Consider the following 17,279-nt stretch of genomic DNA (forward strand, 5'->3'; position numbering starts at 1 on the left):
TGCCAATCTTAAAAATTAGGAAAAAGACAATCTAACAAGTTGACACTTTCAGAGAGAGAGATACTTTAAAATCTAAACACAAGAAAAATCAAACATAGACACACACAGCAAGAGAAGCACAAAAATGCACTTCTAGAGCAATAAACCATAATGATTCTCTTCAGGGTATAATATATAAATGAATAGACAGATAAATAGATGTCAGCATAATTCCAAGATGACCATATGTTTGCACAGAAACAAGATGAGTTTGACAAAGGAAACAAATGAAGACACACAAAATGACACGCAATATAGCCACACACATAATTACCTGACAGAATACAAAAGCCAAAACAAATTGACAAAAAAACATAAACCAAAGTACAAAGGCACACCTCAAAGGTTTGTGCAGTACTATTCCGCTCCATCAAGCTGAGTTTAGGTCCATTATTCTGATGGCTGCAAGATTGATTTCTTCGATTATCCTTATCAGCTTGAATAGGTTCAACAATAGTATTAACAGATGGATTCAGCACCTCTTTATCCACATAATTCTGCTTTTCAACTGATAGCCCATGATTCTTCCTTTCTCTTGCCATTTCAGATACCACAGCTTCAGCTCTGAGTAAAGCATCTGGAAGAGGGTCTGTCACCATTGCTTGTAACTCAAAAGTACTAGATTTAAGCGCTTCTTGCACTCTACTGACTTCAGAGGTGGGCATGGTGTCATACACTTCACATGATGCATCTGTGTCTATTTCCTCATTATCAGAGATCTTATGTGGTCCTGTAACACGTCTATGCAAATCAATGTATTTGTGCTTTTGCAGCACATTTCCCCCCTGAATTCCTGAAGCAAAGTACGCATGTTATGTTGTAAGAACAATCCAATCAACAATGACATCAGTAACAGCTGGTTAAGAGATGAGATTGAACACAAAGGGACAAACAAGAAAAAAAAAATTTTAAAGTCAATACCATTTTCCTCATGAATTCTAAAGTTATGTATGCAAGTTTACTTGTAATAATAACCCGTATCAACTTTCATGCTAACAGCAAACTTTACAAGATAAAAATTTCAAAACCGACAGTTAATGCATCCAAAATGAAATTGCAAAACAAGTACTTTCATTGGTTACTAAAATCTCCCAGAGTCTGAGAATTCCAATATCAAAACACCAAAGGGGCTTCACTAAGCAATCTTGAAAAGATCCCCAAAATCCTCATACAATCTTTTTAATATAATTCAGATAAAATCTGACAATAAAAAAAGGAAAATCTCTAGATTAATTGTATACAAAACTAGAGAAACTTCCAACCACATAAACGTATCATTCATGCGCTAAATTTCCTCAATAACAGATCCTAAACATAACGAGAGCTGATAATTATAAACACATTAAATAACATTATTTATCATTCATAATAAAAAATATCCTACCTTCACCTTTCTTTATAGCTGAATCTCTCTGTCCAACATCATCACCACCACCAGATTCCTTCTCGTTCATCTGTTTGATCTTCGCCACAGCTAATTCTAAAAACGTGGGTCCCATGATGGCCCACGCTTCGGCTAAATAAGCTCTAACAGATTGCAAGGCATCGTTTCGGGTGTTCATCTTCAACAACTTCCTGCGAATGTTATCGTCCCCAATCGCCGACGCTAATTCATCCTTCGTTTTCAATAACTCCTCCGTAAGCAATTCACTACCCAGCAATTTCCGAAATTTGCTCCTCCAAATCCTCTCCAGGGCTTCGGAATACTTGCCGTGTTTGTCTAGGGAGCCGCCTAAGTACTTTACCGTGCACTCCACAGCGACTGCGCGATATGCCGCTTTCATTGAAGTCGTAGTTTTGATTCCCTCCTTCCTATCCAAATCTTCGATCGTTTTAATAGTATCGAGTATATTTTCGGAGACCGAACCGTCGGTGATTTCGGTTTGGATTGAACGGAGAAGGAGGGTTTTCTTGAACCGGAAATTGTTGTTGGACAGAGGGAGTTGGAGAAGGAGTTTGTTGATTAATCGATCGGATGTTGAGTGCCGAAGAAGAAATTCCATTACCCATCGTGAAATGTCTTCGTCCATTTTATTTTTGAACCAAGAATTTGGAAAATGCAGTAACCTACCAGAGGCGGATATAAAATACTCAAACAAAACTTTCGAGAATCTACATAGTACCTCTAATAGAAAGGCCGGGACGATAATAACCCAGACACTTTGGAACCTAAGCTTGGCAAGACCAAATATTTAGCAGTTCCAAGATCCCTTCAAGAATCATAGTAAGCCAACAATGGCATTCCGATTCAATTAAAAAAATTTCTGCCAAGATTTCCGGCTTCGACGAAATGGACTTAAATAAAGAGAAAGTTGAGCGATTAGATTGAGCGAAACGGCATAAATCTCCCGGATTAGTAATTTAAAGATTAAAGAAAGCAGAATTACTCCCACCCACCCATTCTTTGTCCTAATAACTCCTTACACCCTCCAACTTTGAAAACAACACTTTTCCACGTTCGTTAGGTTTTGTTAGTAAATTCCAATTACTTTAAGATATGTTTAGTTAGAATAATATTTTATTATTAAAATAAAATAGTACCATTTATATAGATTATTTAGAAGATTATTAAATATAAAGTAATATTATATTTGATAAAAATTTGTAAGTATAAATAATTATTGTGTTTGGTTGAATATAATAAAAAATTATTAAGATATTATTTTACTTAAATGTCTTTAAAATAATTATTATAAAAATAGAAAATTATTATAATCTTTTATTATTTATAAAACAAATAAAATAATATAAATAATAAAATATATATTACTAAATTAATTTTTTTAATCCTTAAACCAAGATTAAAATATGTTTTATCACTTATAATTATTACTAAGTCTAAATAATGTTTTTCCCTAAAACTTCATTAAACTTATTTTCACCCCTAGTTTATTTTAATTTTATGGTTAATAAATATGAGAATAAATTTAAAGCAATCACCAATGGTGAATGTCAGTTGACAAAATGACCATCACTCAAATCCTAAATAGCTAGGGATTTCTTAAACTATCCATTACTTAAATCTTCTACTTTAGCCATACCTAACATTGATCATTAATAGTTTGAGTGGTTGAATAGTAAAGTTTGTGACACCTTCATCAAATCTTGTAGAGCTCATATTCAAAGCCTTCAGGAACCTTGATGGTCTTGGACGGATCACCATCTTGAACGATGATCAAGTAGCAAGGCTAAAAGAACAACCTCACTACTCCAAGAAGTAAAGGTCTTTATTCATAGGGATGGCGATGTCAAGCTTGTTCTTTAAAAGCAGAATTAGAGACATAGGTATGGCGAAGGTTGAGTTTGAAAGGATTCAACTTTTGAAAAAGAAGGAGAGTTTTTGGAGAAGAGAGTAGGTTAGAAATGGATCAAATGAACTTGTTGAGCAAGTATGAGTTGAGATGACATCAAGTGGAAAATGGAGGTAATTGGGTGGCGGTAACAAAGAAAAAGAGGAAGAGATTTAAAAAAAAAAAACAGGAAGAAGAAAGAAAAAGTAACAATTGAGTGGAGGAAAGAAAAAAAATATTTTTTTTCTTTTTTAAAATTATAATTAATATTTAAAACTATATATATAGATTAATACCTTTTTAGAATTAATTTTTTTTTTTAAAATTAGACAAAATGTGAGAAAATATTGTTTTTTACATTCGAAGGTGGGAAAATTGTCATTTAAGGCAAAATTAGAGTGGGAAACAATTGTGTTCTATCTTTAAAGAAAATAAAAACAATCTTGATGTCAATTGAACCCTTGAAATTAGTCTATTCTCTTCTTCTACAAAACAAACTCTATATATATAAGTGCACAATAAAATATTTAGATAATTAATTAAAACAAAAACAAAGCTTTTTATATAAACATATTACAAATTAATTAATATGTAGGCAAATAACTAAAAATATAGTTTCCTTCGAAAAACCAAAACAAAAAGGAGAACATCAAAATCCATCTTCTGATAATTTAATCTTACTACTTTGAAGTCTGTATAATTTTTAATATACTTTATTTGGAGGCTTTTTTTTGGTAAAAATAACTGTAAATAATATAAAATAATAAGTACTGATATATAATTATGAAAGATAATGGACTTTTTTTCATAGAGTGAATTTGAAGGAAAAAGAATAATTTTATTCTCATTCATTGATTTCAAAATGAGCATGGCAAAGAATGACAACAATTGAGCTAGTAATGCAATATATAGTAGTCCTATGTACGTCAAATTATATGCGCATATATGCTAGAGGGCAAACCAGGTGGGCGTGTATAGACTGCGTACAAGTGTATGCTAGAGGGCATAGTAAGGAGAATGGATTGCCTCAACAAATGGAATAGGGCAATGATACTAATCAAGTTCATCTGTGTAGCCCTTATATTTTAACATTTCTCTATACTGGGATGATTCTGTCTTCTCTATCGAAAGAATTAAAATAGGAGTTATAACATCCTATTAAACCCATCAAATTCTAAGTTATAGCAAAAATCGTAGTTTTTAAGTACAATAACAAATAATGTACCAAAGAAGCCCTAAAGATGGTGTCAATGTGCTCCCACCCTGAGCACTCAATAGTCCTCCATTTTAACATCTAGGGGAGCCTATCTCTAGACTTGCAAGCCATGAAATCCCTTAGATTGTTAAGAGTTTTGTATATCTACAATTGCATCTGAGAAAAAAAGTTGTTTAATTTATAAAGTTGTTGTACATAATCATAAAATGTAAAAGCAATATATTTGATTAATGCATAATAAAGTTACCTGAAATGTTATTACATATCCCATTATCGCATAATTTTGCACTTGGATGTCCTTATTATATAGTGAATATTTAGTCAAAACATCTTCATACCCACCGTTTGACTCATTGACTCAATAATCATCGTCTAAACCATTGTCCTCCCATGAAAACCTATTAACGCATCCCAATCATCAACTAGCCGCAAGATATGATCTGATATCACTTTTTGATTATTTGCCCTTATCATTCCATAATGAAGCAAATATAGTGCAATTAATTTTATAGCATCCTCATCACTATTGCCTTATGACTAAGACATAATTGTTCGACCTAGATCAGCATATGACACATGTTTGGCACCTAGGAAATACCTCCCTCTAGACCATGCTAGCCCTATCGTTGTTACATAATTACTGATATTTGCCTTCCTACTAAACCTCAATCTTGTCACTAATGTAAATTCAACATGGTAAAATCTATAGTTCACCCCACTAAGCCTAAACTAAAACTCCTCTCCTAGCTCTCATCTATTCACTTTTTGGAAGAGTACATAATGCATAAGGGTTGCACTATATCCATGTACTTTAAGATCCAAATAATGTCCAAAACATGTTTGCTTGAACATTTCCTTTTGGGCATGATTTAGCTTTGCCCTAGTGTGCTTGATCGTGTCCTTGTGGCTACAATCATTTGTTTTTGCCTTGAAACTATGTGCATCGTGATATTGCCTCTCCTTGACTTGTTCATTAACTGGAAATCTATGCAAAAGCGAGCTTTGAATTGTTAATTCATTAATTAAAATATAAAAATGCATGCAAAAAACATAAAGCTTCATCCTGTGAACAATGATTTTGGCTTGTTTGTGTGTGTGGTGTCCGTTTGCATGTGTGCATTTGTGTGTGCAATTGTGTGTGTGCACTTGCATGTGTGCGCATTTGCTCGGACACTATAATTTCACATGAGTGCATGATAAACTCATCACCGTCAATGATAACAATTCTTCATCTATTCCAACCATAATAACCGGTTTATCTACCAAATACAGTATCACAAACCTATTTCTAACATCTTACACTAACAAAACAAACCAAATATTCAAAAAATCGTCTGATTCAATTAAAAAACACAAAAACCCTAAAACGCTGGCAAACATGATACCTACTCAAGAACACAAACCCTAAAAGATTTTACCTTCCAACAACATTAAAATCACACAATATAATCAAAAAATAGAATCAAACCAACTCATATCGAAGAATTGACAAGGACAAAAAATAGGAAACTCTTACCTCTACGTCCATTTGTTTGTGTTTTTGTTGTTTGTTTCTGCTAGAAATCAAAGTCTTCAACAGTCACTGGTGGTGGTTCTCAACGTAAGTGTTTCAATGTTTGTGTTTTCAGTATTTGATGCGATTTGCGTTGGCATGCTGAGGGTATAATTGGTAAATGACTTTTGAAATGCTTAGGAAGGTTAAAACAAATTTTTATGCCTAAATTCTATGGGCAGCTACTGTTTGGCCTATGTTAATTAATTTTCCCTTCCTTTATCTCTTTACATTTTTGCTATTTATTTTTTATGGTTAAATATTACAATTGTTTGTCTTTTATCATATTCATATATCGTACCAGACACTAGAGAAGAGACCTTAAATTACAAATTGTTTGAATTTGAATATATGGCTAAAAAAGTGACCTTAGGAGGTTTAAAAAGTCTAATTCACCCCTGCCCCAACTCAGGCCATTCAATCCGGAAAATGGGTCGATCATGAGAAAAATCATCTCTCATGATATCATTTGGTTTGTGAAGAATGGAAATTTTCTTGTAAAAATAAATAAATTTCTTTCCTTAATTAACACCCTTTGGATGCATGTTATATAGATGTAGACATATTAAAGGGGTTGTGGAGACACAACCCGAGAGGTAGACACGTCAATTGGGCTGGGTCGAATGGAGGCCCGGCCTGAAGCACGAAAAAAAGCCCGGGCACGACAAAGTCCGGCCCGGTACTGTAGCGTGTCGGGCCGGGCCCATGGGCTTATCGGGCCAGGCCTTGGGCTTTAATATTAAACTCATGGGCTGACCCGGCCCGGCCCGGCACTGTTCATATATATATAAATTTTTTTTTTAATTTTTTCTTCTGCCAAATGGCAGAAGCATGCTTCTCCCAGGCAGAACGGCTTCTGCCTTGGCAGAAGCCGTTGGCTAGCTTCTGCCTTGTGGCAGAAGCCGTTGGCTAGCTTCTGCCTTGTGGCAGAAGCCGTTGGGTAGCTTCTGCCACAAGGCAGAGGCAGAAGCCGTTGGCAACGGCTACTGGCGCCAGTAGCCGTTGGCAACGGCTACTGGCGCCAGTAGCCGTTGCCAAACTTTATTTTAATTAATTGATTTTTTCCTATAAAAACCTATTCAATTTTTCATTTTCACTTTCAATTACAATTACAAATTTCTCAACCTCTCAAACTCTCAATCTCTCAAACTCCCAATCTCTCAATCTCAACTATTTATTATATTTTTAATTTTATTTTATTTTAATTTTATCATTACAAAATATTACAAATGGATCCAATATCAAATGAATTCAATCCATTTGAATATTATCATGCTGGCGCTGATGATATTATTGATGATGCACAAGGTGGGATAGGTAGAGCACCAACAGGTGAAAGTGGTACGGGTACAGGTTCGCATTGTTCGACAGAGAGAAAAAGAAAACAAACGTCAATGGTATGAGAACACTTTGATAGAATAGAGAAAACAATAGAGGGGAAATTAATTTGTCGAGCAGTATGCAAACATTGCGGTTCTTGTTTAACATGTGCAAGTACAAGTGGGACGGGACATCTTCGCCGACATGTTACTGATTACTGTAAAAAAATTCCACATGAACTTAGAGGACAAAAACAAATTGCATTCACCAGATCGCGATCTGTTGGTCCAGGTGCCACTTCAGCAGGAGGTCCGAGCGGTTCTGAACATATGGGAGAAATGTCAACTTTTACGTACGATCAAATGAAGGTGCGAGATTACATGGCCAGGTATGTCGTTGCTTCTGATCAACCTTTTAGTTATGCAGAAGATGAAATTTTAGAATGGATGATGTAAAATAGTATTCAACCAGCATTTAGAAGAATTCCTAGGTCAACTCTTAGGTCAGATATATTGAGAAATTATGAACTAATGAAAATAAAAATTATTGGAGAATTAAGTAATTTTAATGGTGTTATTTCAATAACTTCTGATTTATGGACTGCTACAAATCAACGTATAGGGTATCTTTATGCAACTGCTCATTATATTAATTCTGATTGGCAATTATGCAAAAAAGTTATTGCATTTAGAAATTTAGAATATCCACATAATGGTCTTGCAATTTATCGTTCATTAGCAAATATTTTTGATGAATATAAAATTAATAATTCTATTTTTTCAATTACTTTAGATAATGCTAAAAATAATAATAAAGTTATTGAATATATGTATAATCATTTATCTCCTTCATTTAATGGAAAATTATTTCATGTTAGGTGTGCATGTCATATTATTAATTTAATCGCTCAAGATGGCTTGAGTTTGACAAAAAAACATTTAGAAGTAATTAGACATGCCATTGCATATATTTCATCATCCCCATCACGGGTATAAACATATCATCAATTATGTAGATCAATGGGGTTAAGAAGAAAAAAATTAAAAATAGATATTAGCACTAGGTGGAATTCAACATATCTCATGTTGAAAGCATGCGAAGGGTATGAAGTTCCTATAACACGATACTTCAATACCCAACCAATGGATTCGCAAAATCCTATTTTTTTGACAGATCAAGATTGGGAAATAGCTATGGCTTTAATGAACTTGTTAGAGCCATTGAAAACAGCCACAGATCATTGCTCAGGTGTGTATTATCCAACAACTTGTTCTATAATATATAGTATGGTAGAAATAAGTGATATTTTTAAAGAACATAGGTATCGTCACTCTCATAATGCTTTTCAAAATATATGTATGCAAATGGAACAAAAATTTAAAAAATATTGGAGTAAAATTCCTTTACTTTATTCTGCAGCTACTATTTTATATCCTAGGGCAAAAACTAATGGATTACAAAATTTATTTGATGTTATTAATGAAAATTTGTCAATTAATAACAATGTAAATTCTGTTGAATATGTTCAAGAATTTTTATTTGATATGTATAGTATTTATGAACAAAAATATGGAAAAACTGGACAAAGTTCTGTACCAGAGGTAAGTTCTGATAGTTCAAGTAAAAAAAAGTCACGCATATGGTCTTTATTGCGCAAAGGTAAACAAACTGTTAGTCAAAGTACAAATTATAGTCAATTTTACAATTATATAAATATTGTCCATTATCCTGAAATTGTTCAATGATATAATGCTGAAAAACTAGATGTTTTGGCATGGTGGAAAGACAAGGCAGAAACATTTCCTGTGCTTGCAATCATGGCTCGAGATTTACTAACACCTCTGGTGTCAACTGTAGCATTGGAATCCGCTTTTAGTGCAGGGGGATGTGTGCTGGATAATAGACGATCCAATTTACATCCAAATATGGTCGAAGCGATAATGTGCATGAAAGATTGGATCAAAGCTGATTTTAAATTACAGAATCGTGTGACAGAAGATGTCTTTGAAGAATTCAAAGATTTGGATGTAGAAGATGAATAGATAAATATTATATAATAGATAAATTTTATTTATATTTTGTAATTTATACAATATGTAAATTAATTTATTTGTATTTTATTAACAATTTATAATATTTTTTATCATGTAACCACGGTATTCCTCCGCCATAAGTGAGAGATTATAAATAAAATATTCGGGGTACTGTCTTCGATTTTAATAATTGAAAAATAATTTGTGTTTAAAAATTTTAATTAAAACTTTTTTTTAAATATTTATGGAGGCCCGACCCGGCCCATTTAATAGGCTCGGCTCGGCCCGGCCCATTTAATAAGGCCCAGCCTGGCCCATTTAAAGCCCGTTAATATATGGGTCGAGCTTTGGGCTTTTATATTTTAAAGGGCCGGCCCAGCCCGAAGGCCCATTACTGTTTGGGCCTCGGGCTCGGCCCATTAGCCCAACAGACCGAGCTGGAGTCGGCCCGGCCCGACCCGGCCCATTGACGTCTCTACCGAGAGGCTTTGGGTCATACCCCGAGCCTTGTCAAGTTTATAGGCCGACACGATTTGTATATTAACAAATCATAATATGACATAATGTGTGGACTTGATGAGTATACCAAACGCAACCCATTACTATGTTTATATAGATGTATCCAGACATCTTAATATCATTAAACAATAAAATTATACATACAAATATTGAGTATTAATTTGTATATTAATAATTATATTTCATTATATAATTTAGTGATTTTAAATCAAAGATAAAATAATATCTAATCATATAGTAATACATTATCATTAATATACAAATAAATATTTATTGGTAGTAATTATTAAAAAGCACTAAGCAGGGCGTTTATGTAAAAGATCGAAACACTAGGGGTAAAGTTGAAACTGGCAAAATTTGTTCATTTTTGTGGGGTCGTTCTGTACGAAGGATCATTTTGTCTTTTTAACAAATCAACATTTTGGGTTAATTTTGAAAAGTTTCCATTTATCCAGGTCTTGGTCATTTTCATTAATCCTCCTTCGATTAGGGCAAACCATTACATTGGTGAAAATCCCAATAAATCCACTCTGTACTTGTGAGGGGTTTCTCAATTGAATTTACCAGCAGACGTGTGGCATCAGGTTCGCTTTTTCTTGTTTCTTGTGAAAGAATTTTGATTGTGTTTGGGTTGACTCTGAATCTTGACGAATTTTGTAGATTGATTTTATAATGTCCAAGGTAACGGAAGGGATGGAGCAGTGGAAGATTGAATTAGAGCAATTGATGCAGCAAGGAATTGAATTTGTTAATCAAATTCCCCCAACTCAACTCTATGCAGCTGTCGGTGTCTTGCTCTTTACCACCATTCTTCTTCTATTCTGTGAGTCAAGCTGCTGCTGCTACTACTACTGCTGTTATCATTTTGTGAAATTGGATGCATGATGTGATTTTTGCTAGAAATTTTTGAAATTTTGTGGCTGTATTGATGAAGAGATTGAATATATTCATAGTTTAGTAACCCTTAATGTGGTTAGGGTGCCTGGGAAATTAAAGTGCTGAAAATTCTGGATATGGCTACAATGCTAGCCTACATACACAAATGAGCATTTATACATGAGGAAGTGTCTCCTCTACTGTTTGCTGAAGCTTAATTTAATGCCATCTTGGTCGACAGTGGCTGCTTCTAAATGTGTTGTTGAGAGTGACGGATTGCACGAGAAGAAAATGCTGATTTTGTTTTTGCTTTTCGACTTTCTTTTTTGTGCAGTCTTCAAGTTCAGTTGAATTAGTGATTCCTTAATTATCAGTATTCCATTTCATGCAGTGATATTTTGTGCTTAGTTAGCATGATATAGTGAGATCTTCCCTATTATACTAATCGAAGTTTTGAATTTGTAATTATTGCATTGATCTCTTTTTTTTATTTGTTTGTAGTTCAATTGTTCAAACGCTCCAAATCTAATAGCATAGTGCTCACTGGCCTAAGTGGGAGTGGTAAAACAGTTATTTTCTATCAGGTAAGTGTGTGGAAGTATTGGATCTCTTCTTTGAAAGTCCTTTTTGATACCTGTGAGTTTGTTGTGGAAATCCTAGTTAGTTTCAGTTATTAGAAATTTCTTCCTACCAGTCCTGTTGCTCAAGTGAGATTTTTCTTAGAATTTATCAATATTAAACTTGTTACATTGTAATCCAAATAGAAAATAAGAGGAAGAAAAGTACACAGAAGGGTTGTTGCTCATAATCTGTAAATTTAGCTACAATTCATTAAAACATTAGCATATTTGTTTAATTGAGAATAAAACCAATAATAATTTTTTTTGCCGCTATAGTTTTTATTTTTGATGTTTCTAAAATTGGAATAAGGAAAAAAAATTAATAAACACGGTAAAAAAGCAATTCATGATTTTTAATGGATTGATCATTAGTAATTAGCTTTTCTTTCAATTATCAGCAAATTAGTCTGTGTCATGATCGGTCACAGATGGAGGATGGAATTCCATTGGGCTAATCTTATGAGTAAGCTGGCTGTCAAATCTTGGAATCCATAGCTGAGGCTATGTGAATATATCTTGGGAAGTTTGGATTGACAGAATTCCTCAAGGATATCCAGTGGCTCAGTGGAGTAGAACATTGTTCTTAAGTCAGAGGATTTGGGTTTTATTATAAGTCAATGTTGATAAAAGAGAGATGTGTAACCTTGCATGTAGTGTGGAGCTCTCTGTTCATGTGATCCAATAGTCCTTTAAATTTCCAGAATTGATATATTGCAAATATCAACTACCAATTTTCCATCTTTTTCCTGTCAAGCGTATTGGACAATTTCCTAACATAACCACAATGAATTGCTCATTAAGTTCTGAAAAGGATCTAGTATGTCTTACAGATTATAATCTAACGTAATGGCATTTATTGTGTTTCAGCTTCGAGATGGTTCTTATCATCAGGGTACTGTGACATCAATGGAACCAAATGAGGGCACTTTTGTGCTGCATACTGAAAGTACTAAGGTGGTTTATATATACAGAAACAAGCTCATCGAAACACTTACTAAAGGAATCTTATTTTTTCAATATTATGCTGTCTTTCCTCCAAAGTGGAAACATTCTCAACTTGGCCTCTAGTTGAAGATTTCTTTAATTATATCATTTTCCCAACCGAATATTATTGTGAACCAATTTTAAATCATTAACTTAATTTCAATCATCATGTTCGTGGCTTTACAGAAGGGCAAAGTAAAGCCTGTACATCTTGTTGATGTTCCTGGGCATTCCCGTCTCCGACCCAAATTAGAAGAGTTTTTGCCTCAAGCAGCTGGCATAGTGTTTGTTGTAGATGCAGTGGAATTCTTGCCAAACTGCCGTCCAGCTTCAGAGTAATTAAAAGTTCTATTATGTAGTTTTGGTTGCAGTCATGTCGGTTCACGTGTGCTGACAGCATCTTTGATTAGTGTTAACTGTAGAGATACTAATATTTGATGGTTTACGTGGATCAGGTACCTGTATGATATATTGACAAAGTCAGTTGTTGTTAAAAAGAAAATTCCAGTTCTCATCTGTTGTAACAAGACTGACAAAGTGACAGCACACTCCAAAGAGTTTGTCGTAAAACAAATGGAGAAGGAAATGTAAGATTATGAGTTCTTTTATTTCTAGTCGTTGGTATATGCATGGTTTAAATAATCATGTTCATCTTCCCTGCCATACTAAAAGAGATTCTTTTGGTTGGATGTGTATAACATCTTGAACACTGACACACTTTCTCTGGGCACATTGAGCATTGTTCTATCTTGTCATATGTTCAATCAACTAGTTTTAATCTTTCTGTTCCACCTCTTTTAATCATTTTACAGTGACAAGCTACGAGCATCAAGAAGTGCAATATCAGAGGCAGATGTTACCAGTGACTTCACTTTGGGAATACCGGGAGTGGCGTTTTCATTCTCTCAGTGTCATAACAAAGTTACGGTTGTAGAAGCTTCAGGTTTGACTGGGGAAATAACTCAGATAGAACAGTTTATTAGGGAGCATGTGAAACCTTAGGCAGTTCTGCCATATGATATTGGGAAGTTTCTGTCATGAAGGAGAACTTCTGAGTACAGGCACAGCCATTGTTAAAATTGCTAAAGGAGGCCGAAGAAAATCACCTTGTAGACAGAGAAGAGGAAGGGGAAAATTATTAAAACGTAGAGAAACCCATTCCAGTTTGAATTTAGTGTTTGATCTGTGGATTTGCTTGAAACAATGATAAATGAGAGATGGCATGGTTTGGTGTTCAATGAATTTCAACTAAATTTTTTTAATTAATTGCATTGAACTCGTGGTTGTTTTCCGGATTATTTAGTATTCATCTGATTCTTCTTCCATTGCAGTGAGTTAATTCTACAAAAAGATTCAGACTGATAACATATATACCTAAAAACAAAGATATCAACGCTACAACAGGAAAATGAATTGTAAAAGTTTGTACATTCACCATGCAACATAACCAAACAATGATCAGCAATGCATCAAGAAGAGGCCTGCTTTAATCTAACAAAAGCAACTGTTCAGACAATGTGGCAACTGGCAGAGTTCAATGTCTTCTCATGTCAGCACCAATAAGAGTCTGGGAAATATTTTGACAACACAGAGTGCTTGAGCTTAATAAATGCAGCAGAGACGCCATAGCGTAGGATATGCGACAACCCTGTTGCAGGAAGCCTGCTCAACCAGCAACCTAGTATGTAAAAGAAGCTGCGGTAAACATGATTTAAATCTTTGGTTGCATTTATCTGGTTTCAATCGTTAATAACCTAAACAGTCAATGAGTTAACGAATTAGAGGTAGTTCCCACCCTTGGAAAAAACCTCTATAATTCGAACCTACATTTGTCATATTCTATAAAACACAAAAAAAATCACTTTAAAAGTACACTTTACCAAAGGTAAGCACAAGCATGGATGATCCATCAGAAAATGACAAATGAAACTGTCCATAAGATCAAATAAGCATTTCGAAACAGAGGGAACTGCTGCTGAAGAAGATTAAAAAAATTGTAAATTATAAAAGAGAAAAGAAAATCAAAGGCCTCTGAAAATTTCAAAGATGCCAGCATACCAAGTTATTTTATATGATAACACCCAGGAGGACAACAGAACAGGATTGACTTGAGAGCATACACATAACAATCTGCAGTTGAAGCGGTTGACACAGTTATCAACTAAAAGGAACTTTTAGTTCAACTCATGATGCAAGAATAGAGAGTGATGATTGTAACATATAATTACCCTGACAGGTTGCAGTCATATGCTTCTTTCACAGCCTATCTTTCTTAACTGGAACAATAAAGTACAATTTTATTTTTTAAATATACATAAATAAATTCTGCATTACTCATTCAACAATAGTGGTTCACTAATTCAATAACTGGAGTAATCTGTTGTGTAGAGATGGTTAATCTAGACAATACATTTTCACGTGGGTTTAAGACTTGGTTGAAGGAAAATTTTCTCCATATTCAGCCACCAAGATATTTGAAAGCACTATATTTTGAGTTCCATTCCTGGGTTTAAATATGAAGTCTGGAGAGCATTTTACAGCTAATGAAACTGATTAAACCCTCCTGTGATTTATGATCACCTTTCAAGATATATGATGGGCCAAATTTTTCAAAGAGTTTCTGAAAACAGTAAAGTTAAACTTGGTAATTCAACATGGCACTAGTTTGCAGCATTGAAATTAATGAGAGAATAAAGAGTATTGACGAAATGTAGCTGAATGGGGCTTGAGTATGGGCTTGTGCACGGTATGATTATCCCAAAATTTCAGCATCTCTTGTACTAGTTTCTCCACCTCGTTTTTCTAGTAGTGAGGGTAGTGGTATGGCCGGATGTTCGGGGGTTGTTTCCTTCAATCAGCCTGATGGCATAGTCGTTGGGCCACTGTGAGGATACATGGAAACTCCAAATAATTGGGAAACTCTTGAAGCAAACTGCTAATCTGTTTAGTTAATTTGGTCTGTAGAAGCTTTTGTTTTTCCTTGGCCCAACACAATTCAATCTAGCATCCCATCCCTTCGTTTTGAACTGTACTTATTAAAGTTTTTAATGAGATTTCTAATGTGGTTAATGTCGGGTTTCCATGTATCCTCACCCATTTGCCCTCCTTTTTAAATTTTAGCGTTAACAATTTTCAATTTGTTTTTATTTCTCCAAGACCTGATAACCATTTTATACCCAAAATAACGTCCACATTTCCTAACTTAACTGGCAATAAGTCCTGAATAATTTTCACCCATTGAATAGTTAATTTAATGTTCTTACAAACGCTAGCTTCCTTAATTTGATAACCCTCGCCCACCATCACCCTAATTTTTTTGTTGGCAGTATAGGTAAATTAAACTTCCTAGCCAATTCAGTTGAAATAAAGTTATGGTTGGTATCATAGTCAATGAGAATGAGTACCTTATGGCCAGATATTTTTCCCACTACCTTGAATGTTCGGTAGGGACTGATTCCAACAATCAAATGGGTTGCCAATTCAATCGTTGTGTCTTCCACCATGGTTTTGCCGGTGGAGCTTTCGAAATTGCCACCTCTCCTTCCATCGACATTTCCTTGTCATCCTCATCCCTGTTGACGATTAGTACTTGAAGAGTTTTAACAACTCCTTAGAGAGATCAGGAAGCGGACTTGATAGCTTCTCAAACTAGCTCTGATGGTCGGCGACAATTCCTTACTGTCGGAGTAAAAGAAGCTCCTCATACGACGTCCCATCTTGAATCAACCGGAATCTCTCCGTCAATGCTCTCTTGAACTCCTCTTAGCATGCGATCAGTCCTTTGGATTCAACCTATCGAAGCCATGTTAGCATCGTCCCTTCCATATTAATGGTGATGACTTGGACTGTCACCATCACCAATTCGGTTCACCGCAGAGTATCGTTCGACCCTAAAAATCCAACGGATTGGGTCTTCTCCGAAAAAGATGGCAAGTTCAATTCGGCATGGGAGGATGTTACTTCCTCCAGTTCCTCTAACTCCGATAACCACTACTTTCTCCTAACACAACGGTCTTGACTCTCGTTAGTGGGCTACTCTTGGCTCACTACTATCTTCATTTGTCCTCCACTAATCTCTTGACACCCCAATATCCCCCTACACGTTCGATCGTTCGACTTGCAGTTTCCCTCTATCCTCTCGCCGATTATTTTAGTAAACGATGGACAACAGATGCTTGAGTTCAATTAATTTTTCCTGCAAGGTTTGAACCCCTTCGACTTTTCATTGATTGAGCTTATCCCAATTTCCTTGATTGAGCCTATCTCATTTTCCAACCCATTGAATCGACTTGTGAAATCTTTCTTCATTTGATCGACTTTTGACTCCATCCTAGTGCTTACCATGCCCTGGATTCCCCCTTGCTTTGTGTTAGGAGTCCAGCCTTTTGTTCATCTAAAACAAAAAATTAATACAAAAAAAAATTGTAATAACTAAAAATTATTTGATTGATAAGAGCGTTATAAAGATAAACTAAATAATTTGAGAAGTTTGAGATGTCCCATTTCAAACAGTTCGAGAAGTCCAAGGCCAAGGGTAAACAAAACTGGGTAATCGATTTTGTAAATCAAACTAAATTTTCGATTTTATAAAAATTATGAATCAAAACCGAACCGTTTTACATATTAACCGATTTATAACTAAACCAAAATTACTGGATAACTGATCCAAATTTTTAGTTACTCAATTTTGAACCAAATTTTAACTTTAATATTTCAAATTTTCAATTAAGTTTCTAATATGAATTGTTTTTTTTTTTTAATTTTAGCTTTCACTAAACTTTTTAATTAAAATAATTTGATACTAAAATTAAGTAAATTTTAGATGATACT

General features: G+C 34.5%; 2 protein-coding genes and 2 long non-coding RNA genes across 9 annotated transcripts in view; 1 reads left to right on the forward strand and 3 right to left on the reverse strand.

Annotated features, from left to right (window-relative positions):
* The window catches only part of LOC123216170, a 9,482-nt gene extending 7,119 nt beyond the window's left edge, over nt 1–2,363 (reverse strand). For 3 of the 4 annotated variants that reach the window (XM_044636553.1, XM_044636551.1, XR_006502202.1), the window contains exons 1-2: nt 1,424–2,363; nt 378–832 (exon numbers count right to left, since the gene is read on the reverse strand). In XM_044636553.1, coding sequence (XP_044492488.1) covers nt 378–832; nt 1,424–2,069 — 1,101 coding nt within the window. In that variant the 5' untranslated portion in view covers nt 2,070–2,363. The remainder of the gene's footprint in view (nt 1–377; nt 833–1,423) is intronic. The other variant, XM_044636552.1, reaches the window with a different exon arrangement.
* A 2,105-nt stretch (nt 2,364–4,468) lies between these two features.
* On the reverse strand, nt 4,469–6,175 carry LOC123216173. Its single transcript, XR_006502203.1, has 2 exons — nt 6,062–6,175; nt 4,469–4,701 (listed from the first exon to the last, which is right to left on the reverse strand). It is a non-coding gene; the product is annotated as an uncharacterized LOC123216173 (long non-coding RNA).
* Nucleotides 6,176–10,425: 4,250 nt separating this feature from the next.
* On the forward strand, nt 10,426–13,687 carry LOC123217082 (signal recognition particle receptor subunit beta-like). 2 transcript variants are annotated; one of them, XM_044637841.1, is made up of 7 exons: nt 10,426–10,553; nt 10,630–10,792; nt 11,347–11,429; nt 12,333–12,419; nt 12,636–12,784; nt 12,905–13,036; nt 13,262–13,687. In XM_044637841.1, exons 2-7 carry the CDS (start codon nt 10,642–10,644, stop codon nt 13,449–13,451), a joined length of 792 nt encoding a protein of 263 aa, XP_044493776.1. In that variant the 5' UTR covers nt 10,426–10,553; nt 10,630–10,641; the 3' UTR covers nt 13,452–13,687. The 2 variants fall into 2 exon arrangements, with proteins under 2 accessions (XP_044493776.1, XP_044493777.1); XM_044637842.1 differs by having other exon boundaries at nt 10,651–10,792.
* A 97-nt stretch (nt 13,688–13,784) lies between these two features.
* LOC123217083 lies at nt 13,785–16,881 on the reverse strand. 2 transcript variants are annotated; one of them, XR_006502413.1, is made up of 3 exons: nt 14,508–16,872; nt 14,330–14,424; nt 13,785–14,127 (listed from the first exon to the last, which is right to left on the reverse strand). It is a non-coding gene; the product is annotated as an uncharacterized LOC123217083 (long non-coding RNA). The 2 variants fall into 2 exon arrangements; XR_006502412.1 differs by having other exon boundaries at nt 14,330–16,881.
* Between the last annotated feature and the right edge of the window lie 398 nt (nt 16,882–17,279).

The sequence above is a fragment of the Mangifera indica genome, chromosome 5, assembly GCF_011075055.1.
Source record: "Mangifera indica cultivar Alphonso chromosome 5, CATAS_Mindica_2.1, whole genome shotgun sequence".
NCBI lineage: Eukaryota > Viridiplantae > Streptophyta > Magnoliopsida > Sapindales > Anacardiaceae > Mangifera > Mangifera indica.

Bases quoted from the DNA above. Each gene is read 5' to 3' on its own strand.
- LOC123217082 (XM_044637841.1), top strand. From the start codon at position 10,642: ATGTCCAAGGTAACGGAAGGGATGGAGCAGTGGAAGATTGAATTAGAG. The intron at 11,430-12,332 runs GTAAGTGTGTGG...ATTGTGTTTCAG, and splicing joins AAACAGTTATTTTCTATCAG to CTTCGAGATGGTTCTTATCA. The intron at 13,037-13,261 runs GTAAGATTATGA...ATCATTTTACAG, and splicing joins AAACAAATGGAGAAGGAAAT to TGACAAGCTACGAGCATCAA.